This window comes from Camellia sinensis, chromosome 1 (assembly GCF_055761805.1).
Source record: "Camellia sinensis isolate YWXY chromosome 1, ASM5576180v1, whole genome shotgun sequence".
Lineage (NCBI taxonomy): Eukaryota > Viridiplantae > Streptophyta > Magnoliopsida > Ericales > Theaceae > Camellia > Camellia sinensis.
In genome coordinates, this window is record NC_138961.1 from 25,095,357 (window position 1) to 25,113,065 (window position 17,709).

Below are 17,709 nucleotides of genomic sequence, written 5' to 3' on the forward strand. Positions count from 1 at the left end.
ATAATTTGCTCCCTAATTTGTTATGCAAATAGTATCTTCAGGGGTATCTGTAATTTCTCAAACCTCAAAGGTATCTGTAATTTTGCTAAATCTCGAGGGGTTATATGTAATTTGCCCTAAAAATTAAATAAATTAAAGTTATTTTTATTTATTTATATAATATTCTCTCTGTGTCTCTCTCTCTCAGTTTGCACACATCGAAAGGAAGGTATCCGACACCATCATCATCCTCAGGCTAGAGAGAGAGATTGAGCGCATTGTGAGCTGCGAAACCTAACTAGAAGAACATGGACGACTACACTCGAGAGATGATGGACCTTAAAACCCTCGTCACTCGAACCCTAGAAAAGAAGGGCGTCCTCGCCAAGATCCGAGTTTGTTTCCCTCTTCGATCTTCTTCATTTGTCTACCAATTCCAATTTCCTGAATTTATATAATGTATGTTGATGTGTATGATAAATTGTGAGAATTTCTGTTTGGTTGAATTTTAGAACTTGTTTTTTGAAATTTGAAAAAAAATAAAAAAATTAGAGACTAGTTTGACAAAACTATACTCATATTTTCGAATTTATAAAAAATATTTTCACCCCAAAAAAGAGATCATTTTGAAAATGATGAGTGCTTTTCATTTTTATTTTGATTTTTCATCAAATTAGTATTTGAAATCTGTTAAAAAAATCAGATTCTAAAAACTCAACCAAACAGAATTTGGGATGTGATTTTCTAACATATTTTCCCAAACAGTTACTGGAGAGAATAGTTTGAACAATTGTAAAAATATGTTTCTTAGTTAGATTACACAGCTTAATTTTTGTGTCAACACCAACTGCGATGTTACTATAGATGATGCTGTAATTGGAAAATCATTTTATGGGTTTGATTTGTTGTTGATTTGACTTCTATTTATCCAAAAAAAAAAAAAAAAAAATTTCTTGTAATTTTAAATTTTATTAAGTTTTGAGCTTGTTATTGTTAAGAGAAGGTGAAAGAGTCATTAAGCACAGTTACATGTTAGGTTTGCTACTAGTTATTTTTATTTTTATTTTTTAATTCTTAAATCCTGTCAAGATAAACAAGGGTTTTGTACATTTTGTCTTTCACGTGTTATAATGTGATGAGTAATGAATTAAGATGACTGCAGTTAAGAAAAATGAGAAATGAAAATTTTTTTGGATGTTAAGAGCATACACTTACTGACATTGCAATATTGCTTGGAGTTTGAATGCAACATTGCTGTAGAGTGGGAGCATACTTCTCTATCTATTGCAAATCAAGTCACTTGGATTCTCAAAACAATATGAAGGGAAATATGTTGTGAGAAAATTGCATACTTGCATTGACTTGTGTGTGCGTTTTAGTGGAATGTCAACCTGAGCAAATGCTAAACATGGCCTCCTTAACTTATTCATACTGCTAATTTCTTGATATAAGAATTTAAAATCGATCCTCCTGATAATAATTTTATTCACATGCATTTTGTATTCTTGCTAGGCTGAACTCAGAGCAAGTGTATTTGAGGCAATCGAAGAAGAAGATAAGGCAGTAGAAAATGAAGACGGTTTGCCTCCTGCACTATTGGGTAGCTGCAATGACCGTGCAAAACAACTTCATGCTTCTCCTAAAGGTTCCTCTTCTATTTTCCCCCCTTCTTGTTCTCATGACTTTGGAACTGTTGGATGCTACTGCTTTATATGGGTAATTCTATTTAACAGTATTAGAATTTAGAGTCACAACAGCAAATTATAAGTGATATGATGTTATAAAGTTTCTTTTTGGTATAGTATTAGTTTAAGGGAAATATCACTTTTCAAAATTTTCTTTATTGTGATTGACAGTTAGCTCCAACATGCTACTTAAACTTCAAGTTTATAATATGGTAGTATTACTTTCTTTTTAATTATTAACAAAAAAAGCTTAAAGGAATAGTTAAATCTTAAGCTTAATATGCCATGAACCAATTTGATAATGGCATTTTTGATAGACTAAAACGTTCACAAATTTTGAAATAATTGATTGACCCACAAATTTTGTTGAAGGTGGAGTTAATTGTTAAATGCATGTTGTGCAGTGAAGAACATAGCAATTGATTTGGAGTGGTAAGTGATTATTTGCAGACAGAGCTGGCGTAATCTTTGGATAACTTTCCAAATTATGCATCTTGTGTTTAAGATCCAGATAATAATTCTTTTCACATGTTACATTGCAAGGTTTTGACCCCACTTTAACAGAATTTTTTTTGTCTGGTTGCATTTTTACCTGTTGTAGATTTGAATCAGTTAAAATATATGAACCTTCAGAAAGATTGAGTAAGGGGACTCAAGTTAACTCCATATTTAAATTTTATCATTCTGTTGTACATAGAACCGGAGGATGTATGAGCTTGTCTTGCTGCCCTACCATCCTTAAATAAAAAAGGCTTTTGACTACTGCAGAACCCTACAAAGTACAAACACTCAGCTGCATACTAATTTCCTTCCAAACCAATATAACTGATTCATGAGTGACATTTTGATTAAAGGAAAACTCTTTTCAGAAATTTACCTATTGGCATACTTTTGCACGCGTTTTTTAAAGACGTTAAAAATTTGACATGCATTGTTTATCCTTAGTTTTTATTCCATCTTACCTTTCTAATCTATATCTGTCGTACATTTCTTGTCTTGCACTTTTATGCACTAAATGCAGGAAAGCTGCTAACTGCACTGATATGTGAATATTTGGACTGGGCACAACTTGGCCACACACAAAAAGTTTATCTGCCGGAGTGTAATTTGGTAATCATGTACTGTCCAATAATGTTGCCAATTTTATTACAATAATTCTTATATGTGTTTTAGTCACCTCCTAATTTTTTCTTGTAATGGATTTGTATTAATTTTAACTTCAATTGCAGCAAAAGGATTCCTGGAAAGCTGAGTTAAAAGAATTTAGTAGTAACAATGTATATGATCTTAACAAGAATGGAGATAGTGCCCCTTTGCTTTTGGATGTTCTTGAAGGATTCTTGAAGTATGAGGTTTGGTATTAACTCATTTTATTATTATTATTATTATAACCCTCATTCTCGATGTTAGATTTTCTATGATAAAGTCATAAGTTAATGTGGTTTTGGCAGAGTTATCTTCTAATTTGATCAGGCTCATCTGGTGAAATTGTTTGCTCTTCTAGGCATATAAGCTTTTGAGCTTCACTACTTCCCAATTTGTATTTTTACTTTTATTGAAGTTACATTCGACACATTCACTTTTAATCACTTACTTTATACCCTTTGATTCCAAAGCTTCACTCCAAACTTCTAATTTTAACATTCATACATTCTTTATTTCATTGATTAAGACAGTATTATCAGGACTATAAGATTTCTTGAGATGCTGAATATTCACTCTTTATGGTATGAATAATTAAAATAATTAGTGATAGAATGTAAACATAACTACTTGATGGTAGTAAGAAATAGTGGTGCAGGAGTAGTGATTGTACTACTGTGTGTAGTGTTTCTAAGCTCGTTGACAGCTCGACAAGGAGTAGGGGGAGGTGGCTGGTGCATGGGAAGAAAAATATTTGGTGGGACGATGTTCAGCAGGAGATATACTTCTACAGGCACAAAGGACTGAAAAGCTGTGTAACAACTGAAAAGCTGTGTAACACAATGCAGCAGACTAGGAAGTTTATCTGCCAGTGTAATTTAGCTGCGGGAAATAGTTACATGTTTGGTTGTGGTTGGAGTCTGAAGGTAATGAATGGTTAGGCTTGTACCCAACTACCCTTTTAAGCACTGTGCACTGGTCCGGACTGACTTTGGGTAATGGGTGTTTTTACATGTTTCGTTAAAAGAATGGAGAGAAATATTTGGCCTACCCATCAATGAGGTAGAGGCCATATATATATATATATATATATTATATTCCTAATACAATTTAGGAAATAATATACACAAGGAGAGATTCCACAATCAAAATAATTCTTATTCTAATTTCCATATTCAAAACATAATATTTTGCTTCCTATATTCAACACTCCTCAAGCTGGCGTAAATATATTCAACAAACGCAGCTTGTCAATAGAAGACTAGAGCACAGTTGGTCCCACAGATTTTGTGAACATATCTGTCAACTGCTGAGAAGAAGAGACAAAGGATGAACACACAATGTCAGCCCAAACTTTTTCTTGAATGAAATGTATGTCAACCTCGATATACTTGGTACGCTCATGAAGCACAGAATCAGAGGATGACATAATGGCTGATTTGTTATCATAAAATAAAGAGGAAAGAACAATCTCTTCAAAACCCAACTCTGCTAGAATAGAGCGAACCCAAAGAATCTCACATGTCTCATGTGCCATAGCTCGATACTCAGTCTCTGCAGAAGATCCAAAAACAACTGTCTGCTTCTTACTTTTCCATGAGATAAGAAGATCACTATAGAAAGTATAGAAGTTAGAAGTAGAACGCCGATTAGTCTTAAATCCTTCATAGTTGGCATCAATGAAACAGGAGAGCTCAGACTGGAGACCAGTTGGAAAGAACAATCCCAAGTTAGCAGAAGTCTTCAAATACCTCAAAATATGATGAACCGCGTCAAGGTGCTCTTTACGAGGTGCATGCATGAACTGACTCACAACACTAACTACAAATGTTAAGTCAGGTCTAGTGTTGGTTAAATAAATGGTGTCCAACAAGATGTTGATACATGCCTAGATCATCTAGTTACTCATTAGACTTTGATATGAGCTTGACATTAGGATCCATAGGAGTAGAAGTAGGTTTACACCCTAACATACCAGTATCCTTAAGCAAGTCAAGTGTGTACTTTCTTTAAGATAAGGAGATCCCCTCCCTTGAGCAAGCCGCCTCAATTCCCAGAAAATATTTGAGACATCCCAGATCCTTGATATAAAAAGTTTGGCTCAAGTCCCTTCTTTAGTTGACCAATGCCGATAGAGTCATCACCTGTAAGAATAATATCATCCACATAAACTAACAAGACTATACACTGACCTGCAAAATTCCGACAAATGAAACAAGTGTGATCAGAGTGGCACTGAACAAAGTCCATAAATATAATAACAGAACTGAAGCGACCAAACCATACTCTTGGAGACTGTTTTAGACCATACAAGGATTTGCGTAACCGACACACTTTCCCTAAATACTCCCCTTTAGCTCGAAAATCGGGTGGAGAAGCAATGTAAATCGTCTCAAGAAGATTACCATGGAGAAACATATTCTTGACATCAAGCTGATGAAGATGTCAATAATGAGATACTGCAAGGGAGATAAGGAGATGCACAGAAGTAAAGCTTGGCGACAGAAGCAAAAGTGGCACCAAAATCTTTGCTAGGAATTTGTGTGAAACCTTTGGCCACCAGGCGGGATTTGTAACGGTTAGCTGAGTCGTCAGCGAGATACTTTATGGTGAACACCCATTTGCAACCAACCGTGCTTTTCCTAGGAGGTAAAGGGATAAGATCCCAAGTGTGATTCTATTTTCAGTCTGCCCTCTTAGTCTGCTCTGATACCAAAAAGAATGGAGAGAATTATTTGGCTTACCCATCAATGAGATAAAAGTCATGTATATATGATATATTCATGATACAATTTAAGAAACAATATACACAAGGAGTGATTCTTACAATCAAAATAATTCATATTCTAATTCTTATTCTAATTTTCATTTTCAAACATAATATTTTGCTTTCTATATTCAACATCGTTTGGTGGATTTTTTAATGTTTGTATATACATAAAAACACAAACGCTTTGAATAAAATAGATAATTGAAGATTTTGTATTTTTTTATATTTTAGGAGTTAATTAGAATTTCATTTGTTAGTATTTGTTTACTTATAGGATTTTATTAGTTTAGTTAACCTATATATATGTGATGTAGGACGCCTTAGAAAGAAAGAGAAGATAGAAGAAGAAGAAGAAGAAGAAGAAGAAGAAGAAGGGGGCCACAACCCTAACACAAATGGCCACAGACTAATATCTCAAATTCTCATTATTCAAAATTGACTATTACAATGCAAAACCTAATATTTATAGACTAGAAACCTTATTTGGTTCTATGATGTTTTGTTTTCACGTTATATATAGCTTTGTAATGACAAGCTTGGATCAATATTCTTCTTTGATAAGTAGTTCTGGTTTTGCAGAATTTATCCCAAGCAAGGGGTACAGGTAGGAGACTAATCACACCAGAAGTTGAGTCTTTGTCCAATTTAGAATCACGGAACATTAGAAGACCTTCATCATCATCTGTTGTTGGGGGTTTACCTCCACTTGGAAGGTGCTTGACTTCATTTTTATTTCTTTTTTGTCTCTCATTTTCCTTTTTCTTCCATTCATTGACATGCTTAAATTTGTCCTTGTGGTAGGCCGGTTCCGCTTTCTCAGGCATCTGGTAAGTTGTCAAGCTTTTCAGCAATTTATATACAATTTCTTCTGACTTCCAAATACTTTTAACTGATGTTTTTGTGCATTCAGATCGGAGAGGAGGATCCTCCGTTTCTGGCTACAGGAAAGATGAATACAATTGGAGATATGACAGTGATGAACTTCCAGATGATGTAATTCGTGCTTCAGCCGCTTTGGAAAACCTTCAGTTAGACAGAAAAGCTCGGAATCTAACCAGTTCTTGGAGGTTTGTTTTGCAACCCCTAAATTGAATTCTTTAGTTTCCATCCAATTGCCCAACTTCAGTTAATGCTTTCAAAAAGTGAGTATTCTGATAGTGATTGGACACCACATCAAGACATTATTTAGGGAGCCAAAGTCCCTCACTTCCTGGTGTACTTGCTTACCCAAAGCTCTAGATTTGTGGTTTGGTACATGAACAATGGGGTGGTTGGTGTTTTTTTTTTTTAAATAAAAAAATTCTTTTTTTAATGAGTTGGATCTGACTAGTTTTATCATCCTATATGTGGTCAATGTAGCGCCCTAATTCCTTTTTGTTTGACCAGTGGCGTCTCTTTGACGTACTGTTGGCATTTTGTTGAAACTTTATCTCAACTTTACCTTGGTTGGCAGGCATTCTGGGGATGGAATCACTGAGGATGATGGCAGGGTAGACCATATGTAGCTGACTGACATTTTTAAATTACTGCACTGTGTACTTTGCTGTGTATTTTATTCGTCATTCATTCATCCGATGAGTTACTTCTGTCATTCGGATTGGGGTGGTGATGTTATGTAGGATTGTTATTAGTATTGGGAAATTTGTGATTTGGTGAGTCTTATTTCATTGAGGTTGGTGTGAATTAATCTACAATTCAAGTGCACTCTTGTTGATTGGGATAATACCATAGGTAGAGTCCTGTCCACCGGGTAGCGAGTTTAGTGTTGTAATGTGTGTTTAATATATATATATATATATATAATGTTGTATGTGTGTTAGGGTCTATTATTATTACTATTCACAAACTAAAGTACTAGAGTTCCTTCTATTGATTGAATTTTTATTTTTTATTTTATTAAAAAATCAAAGGTAAAGTCTTGTGACTTGGAGGTTTGTCACTTGAGAGGGGATGATGACTTAGGTTATTGAATTTAAAAAAAGAAAAAGAAAAAGGGCGCTTGTAATCTGTTTGTTTATTCCCAAACCAAACCTGTTTTCGCAATCCAACTCTCTCTAGAGTTTTCAGATCACAATGATTTCTCTCTCCTCCTCTACCATCTTTGCTTCTAGAGTAACCTCTCCATCGCCATTACTGCATGATCTTGAATCTCAAATCTAAGATCTCTCTCCGATCTCAACCCACTGAGCTTAGTTGTTTGTTTGCCTCCAAGGCGGCATTGATGGCAATGATGGCAACGTCACGAAGCTCTGTGCCTACGTGTGAGAAATTCCTCAAGTGAAGCTGAATCTCTGCCAATCTGATCACCAATCTCGACAGTGATTCAGACAATGATGATGATAACAAGGATTCAAACCCATTGCTGCCTTCGGCATCGATGGTGACGGAGCGGTGAAGGCAATTTAAGGTGGTGATTGATGAGGAAGATGATGATGAGGAGGCAGATCTGGAGTTGAAAAGTTTAATAGGAGAGGGAAATGGCAGTGGTGGTGATGAGGTTGGGGTTAGGAAGAGGACATTGGCAAGAAAGCTTGCGGATGATTTTGATCAGGTAGTGACGGAGAATGGGTAGGGGAAGCGTAAAGGAAGTCCGGTGAAGAATTTAAGTGATGGATCGGAGATGGTGGTGTCGCAGACTCGAAGTTGGAGGACTGAGGAGAGTGATGGTGGTGATGCTATGGTAAAGGTGGTTGAGGACGTGAAGAAAACGAATTCCAAGGGGAAGAAGCTGAAGCGTGTTGGAGAGAAAGAGAAAGCTAAAAGTGTTGTAGAGAGTGGTTCTCCTACTCCTATTGGTAAAACCAGACCAAAAACCCCTTCATCACTTCTTATTTGTTAATTTAATTTAATTTTTTTGCCTTCGCTTTGGTTGATCTGGATCTGGGAGTGTTGGTCTCGGTTTCTCTCTCTCTCTTTATCAATCTTACCGGTGAGAGTTTTGACGACAGAGCGAAGCTGTAGATCTCAGATCTGAGTTCTTTTTTTTTTTCCCTTTGTTTTTGTTGTTATTGTTATTGTTGTTGTTGTTGTTGATAATGATGAAGAAACAAATTGCAATAAAAATGAGGAGAATAGATGATAGTCACAAAATAAAATAGATAAATATATATATATATATATATGCTCTATACAGATACGAAAATATTAGTAATTTCAACAGATAGATAATTTTAATAGATATTTTCAACAAATAACTTTTTTTGAATTGATACAGATAGATTTTATTTGGACAGATATTTGAATAAATAAGGAAAATTTGAATTGAAAAGATCAAAAAATTAAAGGAAAAAAAAGTCAACAAAAAACTTAAAGAGGTAAAATTAGAAACAAATATTTTTCAAAACAAATAAAATGATTTTCCACCAAAGTATTTTTTTAAAATGTGAACCTCTTACTAATAAAAAATATCTACGAGACTTAATACTTTATATCTTCCTTAAGTTGAACTTTTACACAATTATGTCAAGAAAAAGGAATTGACTTTTTTGCCTTATTTGCTTTCCCTTATTTATTTATTTTCTTATATCAGTTTCTGTCGTGTGGAAGTTTGCCTTTTCAGTTGTCGGTTTTATTTACATGTAAGTTTCTTTCAAGTTTAAATTTGAGTTTCAGAAAATATTTATATATTATTTATAAAAAAATATTTAAGTAATAATCACAATATTTTTACTTTATCCTATTTATTTTTTTTAAAAAAATGGATAAGTATATTTTTAAAAATAAATTATTAATTTATTTAGACATAAATACAATAAAACAAAAATGTTATAATTATTAAATTGACTTAATTTTTTTGATATTTTTTATATTATATACTACATTTTTTTATTTTATTTTTGAGAATCTAATAAATCCACCCATTTTGTGAGATACAGTTCTCAAGAATTTTAAGTGGAGTGAGTGTGAAAAGGGATTTTGTGAGTGTATTTTAGAATCACCCAAAAAAAACACAGATAAGCCATGCAAACCAAAAGATTATAAATAAAGATAAGCCAGAGAGGCATTGAAATTCCCCAACCCATTTGAAAGACCACAATGTTCAGAGTACACGAAAAGGTGATTTGTGTCGAACCAACATCTAAAAGCAGCCACAAATTTGACCCAAGACCATTTTGCTCTTAAAATTAATACATTCCTTTTTTCCTTCTCATTTCAGCATAGGAAGCTTCTGATAATCAACTACAGTTTACATTCATAACATTTTGAACACTCTAAAACAATAAGGGGAGGAGCAGATTTGCCAGAATATCTGGTTGCATCTCTTCATGTCCGACTCCCCGGATAGAAGTATTCGACACAATTTTCCTTGATCCTGAAGTGAAAATTACACATCTTCGTCTGTAGGGTTCGTGGCCCATCACAAATCCCCTTGTTCATTACTGTCAACTGATTATTATCACAACGAGAGGAAAAAATTAAAAATAAAATAAAAATCATCATGAGACAACCACTTGAAGAAAAAGTAACACTAATTTTAAGAATGTATACTATCCGAGCACAAAACATGAGACAAATTTCATTAGTTGAAATGCTCTTCTGGAATGTCTTCTCTGGTAATATTAATCAACGAAAAGCATATTTGACAGGTAACTAAGAACCACTAACTATACCCCAAAAAAGAAAGAACCACTAAACTATATTGAGTTCTTGAAACTTCTCACAATTAACCAGAAAGGGGTTTATGTGGTTCTCTAAAGTTAAAAAAACAAAGTGAGACAAAAATTCTGGAAAATGTAATTTCATACAGCATTTATCACAACATACGTGTGCTTCAACAAGAAAACTGAATCCAAATAATTTGACACCCAAACATCACCTTAGACATTACAAGAAAAAAACAAAAACAAAAAAAGGAATCACCTTAGAAGCTATGCTAACATGTACTTAAAAGTAAATGAGACTTGGGTGCCTTACGGGAAATGATCTAGATGTAAAAAAAATTAACAAAATGACAACATAAGCAGGCCGACATACAAAACAAATGGGGTCAGTTTATAACTCATGATCTGCATTATGCTCCATTGTTCCATACAATAAATAAAATGGAGAGTACGATTCCAAAGCCGGCACAAATATAGATGTTATTTCACATTTACAACCACTAAAGGTGTATAAATATTCATCAAAAGTTTTGTCAACACCGTGTTAATCCTGAAATTTTACAATTCATTGTGCTGTTGAGTCCATATTGTGTCAAGCCATGTCCTTCTCAGTGCAATATAGCCAAGTGATTAGATGTTTACAAGTTAAAAATATAAATATTACTTTTGCCCATTTCAACATTATTGCTGTTTCTTTTACTCTATGAAGTAGTAAAATAAGATTAGTTGCATACACCACAAAAACAATGCAATTCAGAAATCACTACAATACAATGATACCTGTCCGTGCACATCAGCTGCCAAACCAGTGGCCAAAGGTTCTGCCCTTATGATAACTTCTGCAAGGTACTCCATTTGTAAAATAAGGGTCGGTCTCTCCATGCTTGAATATATATCTTTGTGATTAAGAAAAACTAGTGAACAACCCTATAAGAAGAAATAAGTAAAATTTCAAGTAGTGCAACAAATGAAACAACTGGATGTGCAAAAAGGAAGACGGCAAATAAAAAAAAGGAAAAGTTAATAGGTAACACTGTCTTACAAATTCAGTTGTTAAGGTTTGGCAGTAATGCAGAAAGTCTAAGACATGATTTGAAGAGCCATTAGCAGCAACCTCCATAAGAGAGATATCATCAATCATAATAGTGATGCTCCTGGTTCCTCCAGTTAAGACACTAACCTCCACAGCTTTCTGGATTTTTCCATACAAATCAAGAAGTCCACCTTTGCAAGTTTTTTCACCATCTCCATCTGACAGTGAATCAAGAAAAGTTGGATTTTGGATATTAAATTGATCGCTCAAATAGTTTCTTCGCATATTTTCATCATATGGTCAATTGGAATTTTTCCTTTTAAGAAACTACTTTATCTTCAACAAGTTCAAGAAAATAAACTATGTGAAATTGGATGCCTCTATTTGTCCCAACAATCCATAGCTGAAAACACAATGCAGAATTTGCAAATTGTCTAACAGAAAAACACAAAGGTAGACACTGTGGTGTTGGAGCCTGAAACACTGTTTGAAATACACATCCTGATCTAAGATAGGCACCTTGTAATGCCCACTGATTCTCCACTTGAGTTAATTTTCCAAATAGTCAAGTAATTAAGTCTATCAGAGTCCGGACAGATAAAAAAAAGTGGGATAAGGTTTAGAAGGAACCATTTTTACCTGAGGCTCACCTGGACATTCCAATGTAAGCATATCAAGGAAAAGGAATCTTTTGTTATCCCTTTGTACAACTAAGTTGCAACCCTGTCACGTCAACAACTTCAGATATTAGAATCACAGAAATATTTTTTTGCATATATTAACTGAAATGTATCATTAATTTCACAAAACTTACTATGAAAATTTGAAGACCACAACATTAATCAAAGATGAAGCGACTGTAGGACATTAATGTATATTAATTGCTGTGGAGGCCACTCAAGGTTATCAAAATAATCCACAACATATTTCAAACATTTAATGTTTTTGAGATCTTAATTGAAACATTTATTATTTAATAGGAATGCGGGCAATTTTTTCTTGGTGTCTCACACTCAAGCACACACAACTTAATGCATTATAATTGAACAACTTTGATATAAAATGAAAATAAGTTTCATATCAACTGAAGCTACAGATACACCAGAAGCTTTACTCAACTAGTCAGCTACACTAGAGATTAGCAATTACAAAAGCGGAAAGATCAGTACCAAAGTGAAAAATGCTAAAAAGATTAAGGCCTAGTTTGGGAAGACTAAATAAGTGCACTTTTTGACTTTTTATGAAATGTGAGTTGGGTTTGGGTTGGGTTTGAAGTGATGTGTTAGAGAGGTGATGTGACTTAAATAAGATGATGTGACTTAAATAGGATAGTGACTTTTTGACTTTTTGTCTTTTTTCAATCATGCCAAACTTGGCCTAAATATCTACATATTGCCAAGTTTTTAGGTTTCACTCTGATAGTGCTAGTCGAAGTGTAGATGAACCATTTTACCATATAGCAGACGGAGAGCAGCATTATCCTATTCAACTATAAGATTATAAGAATCCCACAAGATATGCCAATACGATTAAAAGCCCAAGTCAGCTTAATCCTGGATGTAACTGTTTGAAACAAGTGCAGGGGCAGAGTTATCCATATAAACTATAAACACATACAAAAAATATTTGCAATCAGTGAAGCATCTGTCCATAAATTGCCTTTATTGCGCAACATATAGTTGAGTGCCTAATGGAATTTCGGCATCACTAATCTCACAGAAGTAAGATCATTGATCATTTTGCTTGCATACATATGATCCACTGACCACCAAAGTACCATTAAAATAACAAAATATATTATCTAAAATCAATTGTCCTCTCCATTTTTCTAATGGCATATCTCTTACTTTCCAGTCTCTAAATCCAACAGTTCACCAACATCAGTGTGAGATAATCATACAAATCCTAACCCAAATATTCCCTAGCTCATCCTTGCCTCCAAATGTCTCCAGATAAGGCCTTATTGAAAAAAAAAAAATTCCCAACCACCAACTTCAACATCATCGACTCCACTAAGAACCCCACATGGCTAAACATAGTGATCATATGCATGTAGCCATAAACCACTCCAACTCGGAAAGTATCATTTTTTTTTTCCCGGAAAGTTTCCAACACCAAAGAAAGTATATCCTATTTCTCAACCAAACAGTTAATATCACTCAACACTACTACTCACATTTACAATAATTTAAACCAAGATTAAAAAAACACAAACAATAATATATATATATATATATATAGATTTATTTGGTTGCAGAAAATGAAACAAATAAAAAAAAATCCGGTAACTCTCGTTATAAAAATTTATATTTCCCCAATTTTTGGAAAAACATAAATTACCCATAATTTTTTTTGAATTAACGCATTTACAAAATCCGAATTCTTCAATAAATTAACTCAATTTTCGCGAACCCAACAAAACATCCACACAAACACAACATTTGTTCAAGAAATCAAAACGGTAAATTGGGAGTTAAAGAGAGCACCATTTTTCGGAGGATTCGGTCGTAATGAGAGAAAGGTTGGGCGAAGGCAACGAAGACGACGAGGGCGGAGGAATGAGGAGAGAGAGAGCGCTTGATGAGGTGGTGAAGGACGAAATAGGCGCTGGTCTCAACGCAGTCCTCTATGAGGAGGAGGAGTCGAGTCTCGGAAGGGTTGGAATCGCCATTGTCGAGACCTAGGGCTTCGTCCAGCAGGTTCAGTGATCGGTCCATAGAGAGCCTGCTACGGTTAGGGTTTAGGGTTTTGGGGGAGACGACATTTGTAACGGTTCAGGTTCATTAGCATTTCTCTAATAACCCAACTGCAGGTGCCACGCACCCGATTTATAAATTTTGTAAAATCTTTTTAAATTTTTAAATCTTTTAGGAATTACTATTTACATGGACATCCACGCTGAGGGTTGTTCGAGATGTTCTAAATAAGTATATTTTTTAAATTTTTATAAAAAGATGTGTAAAAAATAAGAGAAAAAATATTGATTGATGTGACTCAAAAAAGATAAAAAGATAAAAAGTATGGACTTATTTAGTCTTCCCAAACAAAATAGCCTAGAAAAAAATACATAAATAAAGACATTTTGGTAGTAGCAGTCTTTTTTTTTAAAATTAATACTGTAATAAAAAAATTTACTCAAAAATAAAAGAAAGCATGTTTCCAAAAAACATGTCTTCTATTTTTATTTTATTTTTTTGCTTTTAATTTTTTTTACACTTAACGTTTCACCTTCTATATATATATATACTAGTGTATGCCCGTGTCTAAAGGTATAGTGTAAATAATATTGTGGTCAAAATATAATTATAATTTATACGTATCATATTAAAATTTGTGAAGTCTATAGTATTTTTTGATTCTTCTTAAAGAATTTTCAACAATTTTGCATATACGATGCGCTCTATAGAACTCAATTAAAATAACAACTCCCCCTAACCTTAATGCAAATTAAGGAATAAATATATAAAATTTATAATGTTTAGTAATATTGCAAATCAAAAGAGTAAAATGTAAAGTAAAAAAAATAAAAATTTATGACTCGTGCCTAAAGGACTCTCAACAATTTTTTTGGTATCTCACACTCTACGAACCTCAATTAAAATAAATCAATTCAGAATGACAACAATTTCACTGCACTATAGAACTCAATTATTACAAATCAATTCAAAATGACATACTTCACGCATAAGAGGAATGGTGAATGAACATTTTGGTACAAAAAAATAATTATTATAGCTTATTAAAAAACAAAAACTAATCATATAGTCAAGAATGAAAGACCAATCATTAATACACATAGAAAAAAGCAACACAACCACAACATTTCTAATGCTGATCAGTCACATGCAACAAAATCACTCCAACACTTGAGTTCGACTTAAAAAAATCAGCTAAAAGAAATCATAACAGGAAAACTAATTTATTAGTGTCTTCCCCAATTTACTAGGAAAACTATCCAGAGAAATTGAACATAAATTTTTTTTAATATAACTCTTCTTGATAAAAGAACCAGTGTCTTCCCCAATTTACTTGCAATTATCAAACTAAATACCAGCAATTATTACATTCACACTTGAACAATTTTTTCGTGATCAAAATACATGATTTCTCATAGAAGGCTAAAAACAAAACCATTTTAAAAAAATTACCATTAAAAAAATGTAACACTTGAGAAAATCCAAACAATCCAAACTGACTATTGCCGACAAAAGCTAAAAGGCAAGACAAACTATTGTATTAAAACTAAAAAGATAGGACACTTAATCAAGGTTCCTCACCTTCATAAATATGAAAGTGCAATGTAGATAACCGGTTTATTTCCTTCAAAAAAAATTTGCCTTCAGTTGTAATAGAGTATCATAGAACTAAATGCATCCATCACTACAATCTGTGAGTTAGTATTATAAAAGATTGGTTCAATTCCTTTGCCTTCCTTGATCTGAAGAACGTTTACAGTTTGTCCACATAAAGCCACATAAGAAAAGTTAATTGAAATAAGCATGTTAAATAAATAAATAGGCATTGAAGTAAAAGTTAATTGAACAAAATTATTGACAACATCATGCATGATTTCATTAGACAGTAATGAGACTACTTGAATCTTTAAAATCTAAGATCTTACACAATCATTAATAGTACATTATCCCCTGTTTCTCACTTAATCTCATTAAAAGAAAAAAGCTTAGAAATTATGAACACATTTAAACTAATAAACAAAATCCATGAGATCCATGGCCATCAAAGTCACCATCTTGTGGTGCCCTTGGGTCAATATTTACTTATCTAGCTTTTCATTGGAAGAAAAATCCGGAATATGCAAAACAAAAAAAAAAATCCTGCTTGTAGAAACAAATTTAAATTCTTTATTTTTGATGAACATAACAAATCTAGTAGTCCATGGCAAAACTGATATTACACCTATTACTAAATTCCGAAGTATGCATCAATGTCGGAATTAAGAAAAGATCACAATGTTTCATTCAATTATTCAAACATGGGGAGCTTTCGACATAATTAGAAGCACAACAATAGAAACATAGCCTACCGGTAACATCAAATAAAATTTTAACAACAATTCTAATATTATGAAGCATCAAGTGCTTTGTAGTCTTGAAACATACTAATATTTTAATTGTTAAATAAATAAAAATGCTTCAAGAACCATACCAATTGATAAGAATTTTATTCAAGAACTATCCTGGGACTAAAAAAAACTGTGATGTCAACACTTTAAATTCTTTGTTTTTGATGAACATAACAAATCTAGTAGTCCGTGACAAAACTAATATTACACCTGTTAGCCCCAAGGTCATTCATCCTTAAAATTCCATTGATTTTGAATATGAACAAATATTTTGAACTTACCTTGTTACTTAAAGTTTTCAAAATAAAAATTGTGTTTCATAGCTATAGAAGCTATATGATTCTAAAATATTATTTTTAATTGTTTTTGGGCCCTCAAAACATAAGCATCAAAACTTGTTGCAAAACTCTATCCATATTTAGAATAGGCCCAAGGGTCGACACCAAAGAAAAGCTCAAAATGCCTAAGTGTTCTAGCTGCAAGAGTCGATACCAAGACAGCAAGAGTCGACACCAAAATTTAGAATGCTATCTAGCAGCAAGGGTCGACACCAAAAACAACAAGGGTCGACACTAAAATTCAGAAGGCTATTTAGTAACAAGGGTTGACACCAAAAACAGCAAGGGTTGACCCCAAATTTCAGAATGCAATCCAGCAACAAGGGTCGACACCAAGAATGATGAGGGTCGACACCTAGATCACTTGGAACTCAACTCAGAGGAGAAAAGAAAGTAAAGGGTCGACACCCAAGTTGCAGGGGTCGACACTTGCGAAATCTGGGTTTAAAAAATTCTAGCTATCAAAATAGATCTAGACTGCTACAAAACATTTCTCAGCCACTTTTTCAGATCAGGTTACAAAATATGTCATCTTTTTTGACCTCTGAACAGATCTTTTGAAACCATATCATCTCCAAAAAGTTGACCTATGAAGAAGAGCATTAAATAAAAAACATGTGTATTTAATGATCTTTCTCTTCCCAAGATCTGTCTACAGTCTGCAACTCACCATCTCTAATCAAACAACAGCTGGAATATATCATGCTCGATCTTCTTCAATGGCTAGGAATTTCAAAACCTCTCTTTCTCCAACGGTGAAGCCATTAATGCTATAAAGATGAAGCTCTTCCTGTTCATTCAATGCACTCCTTGAACATAACAAGCCTAGTGCATTCAAGAGCAATCAAGAGCTTTTATTATACTCTATTTGTACTTCCACTTTCATATTTGAGTGAGACTTAAATTACTCGAGAGCTTACACTCTCATATCCATCTCTTGTGAGAGAATATTTGTAAAAGAAGATAGTTGTACCTCTTATTCTTGCTCCTTATTTTCTGAGTGACACATCTGCAAGGTGAGACATTTAGTTTAGAAGTCCTCAACAGATTGAAGTAAGTCCTTGTAAAATCTACAAG

At 33.5% G+C, this 17,709-nt stretch overlaps 2 protein-coding genes across 2 annotated transcripts; one reads left to right on the forward strand and one right to left on the reverse strand.

Moving 5' to 3' along the window:
- Nucleotides 1-117: 117 nt before the first annotated feature.
- Nucleotides 118-7,244, forward strand: LOC114323260 (protein TONNEAU 1a). Its single transcript, XM_028270810.2, has 8 exons — nt 118-374; nt 1,492-1,624; nt 2,686-2,774; nt 2,894-3,016; nt 6,157-6,290; nt 6,379-6,404; nt 6,488-6,644; nt 7,031-7,244. The coding sequence occupies exons 1-8, from the start codon at nt 288-290 to the stop codon at nt 7,080-7,082; spliced, it is 801 nt and encodes a 266-aa protein (XP_028126611.2). The 5' UTR covers nt 118-287; the 3' UTR covers nt 7,083-7,244.
- A 2,308-nt stretch (nt 7,245-9,552) lies between these two features.
- Nucleotides 9,553-14,036, reverse strand: ELP6 (elongator protein 6). Its single transcript, XM_028270812.2, has 5 exons — nt 13,698-14,036; nt 11,862-11,934; nt 11,221-11,429; nt 10,959-11,105; nt 9,553-9,963 (listed from the first exon to the last, which is right to left on the reverse strand). The coding sequence occupies exons 1-5, from the start codon at nt 13,926-13,928 to the stop codon at nt 9,841-9,843; spliced, it is 783 nt and encodes a 260-aa protein (XP_028126613.1). The 5' UTR covers nt 13,929-14,036; the 3' UTR covers nt 9,553-9,840.
- Nucleotides 14,037-17,709: the final 3,673 nt, after the last annotated feature.

Bases quoted from the DNA above. Each gene is read 5' to 3' on its own strand.
- LOC114323260 (XM_028270810.2), top strand. From the start codon at position 288: ATGGACGACTACACTCGAGAGATGATGGACCTTAAAACCCTCGTCACT. The intron at 2,775-2,893 runs GTAATCATGTAC...CTTCAATTGCAG, and splicing joins ATCTGCCGGAGTGTAATTTG to CAAAAGGATTCCTGGAAAGC. The intron at 3,017-6,156 runs GTTTGGTATTAA...CTGGTTTTGCAG, and splicing joins AAGGATTCTTGAAGTATGAG to AATTTATCCCAAGCAAGGGG.
- ELP6 (XM_028270812.2), bottom strand. From the start codon at position 13,928: ATGGACCGATCACTGAACCTGCTGGACGAAGCCCTAGGTCTCGACAAT. The intron at 11,430-11,861 runs GTGAGCCTCAGG...ATTCACTGTCAG, and splicing joins GCTTACATTGGAATGTCCAG to ATGGAGATGGTGAAAAAACT. The intron at 9,964-10,958 runs GTATCATTGTAT...GATAATAATCAG, and splicing joins CAGCTGATGTGCACGGACAG to TTGACAGTAATGAACAAGGG.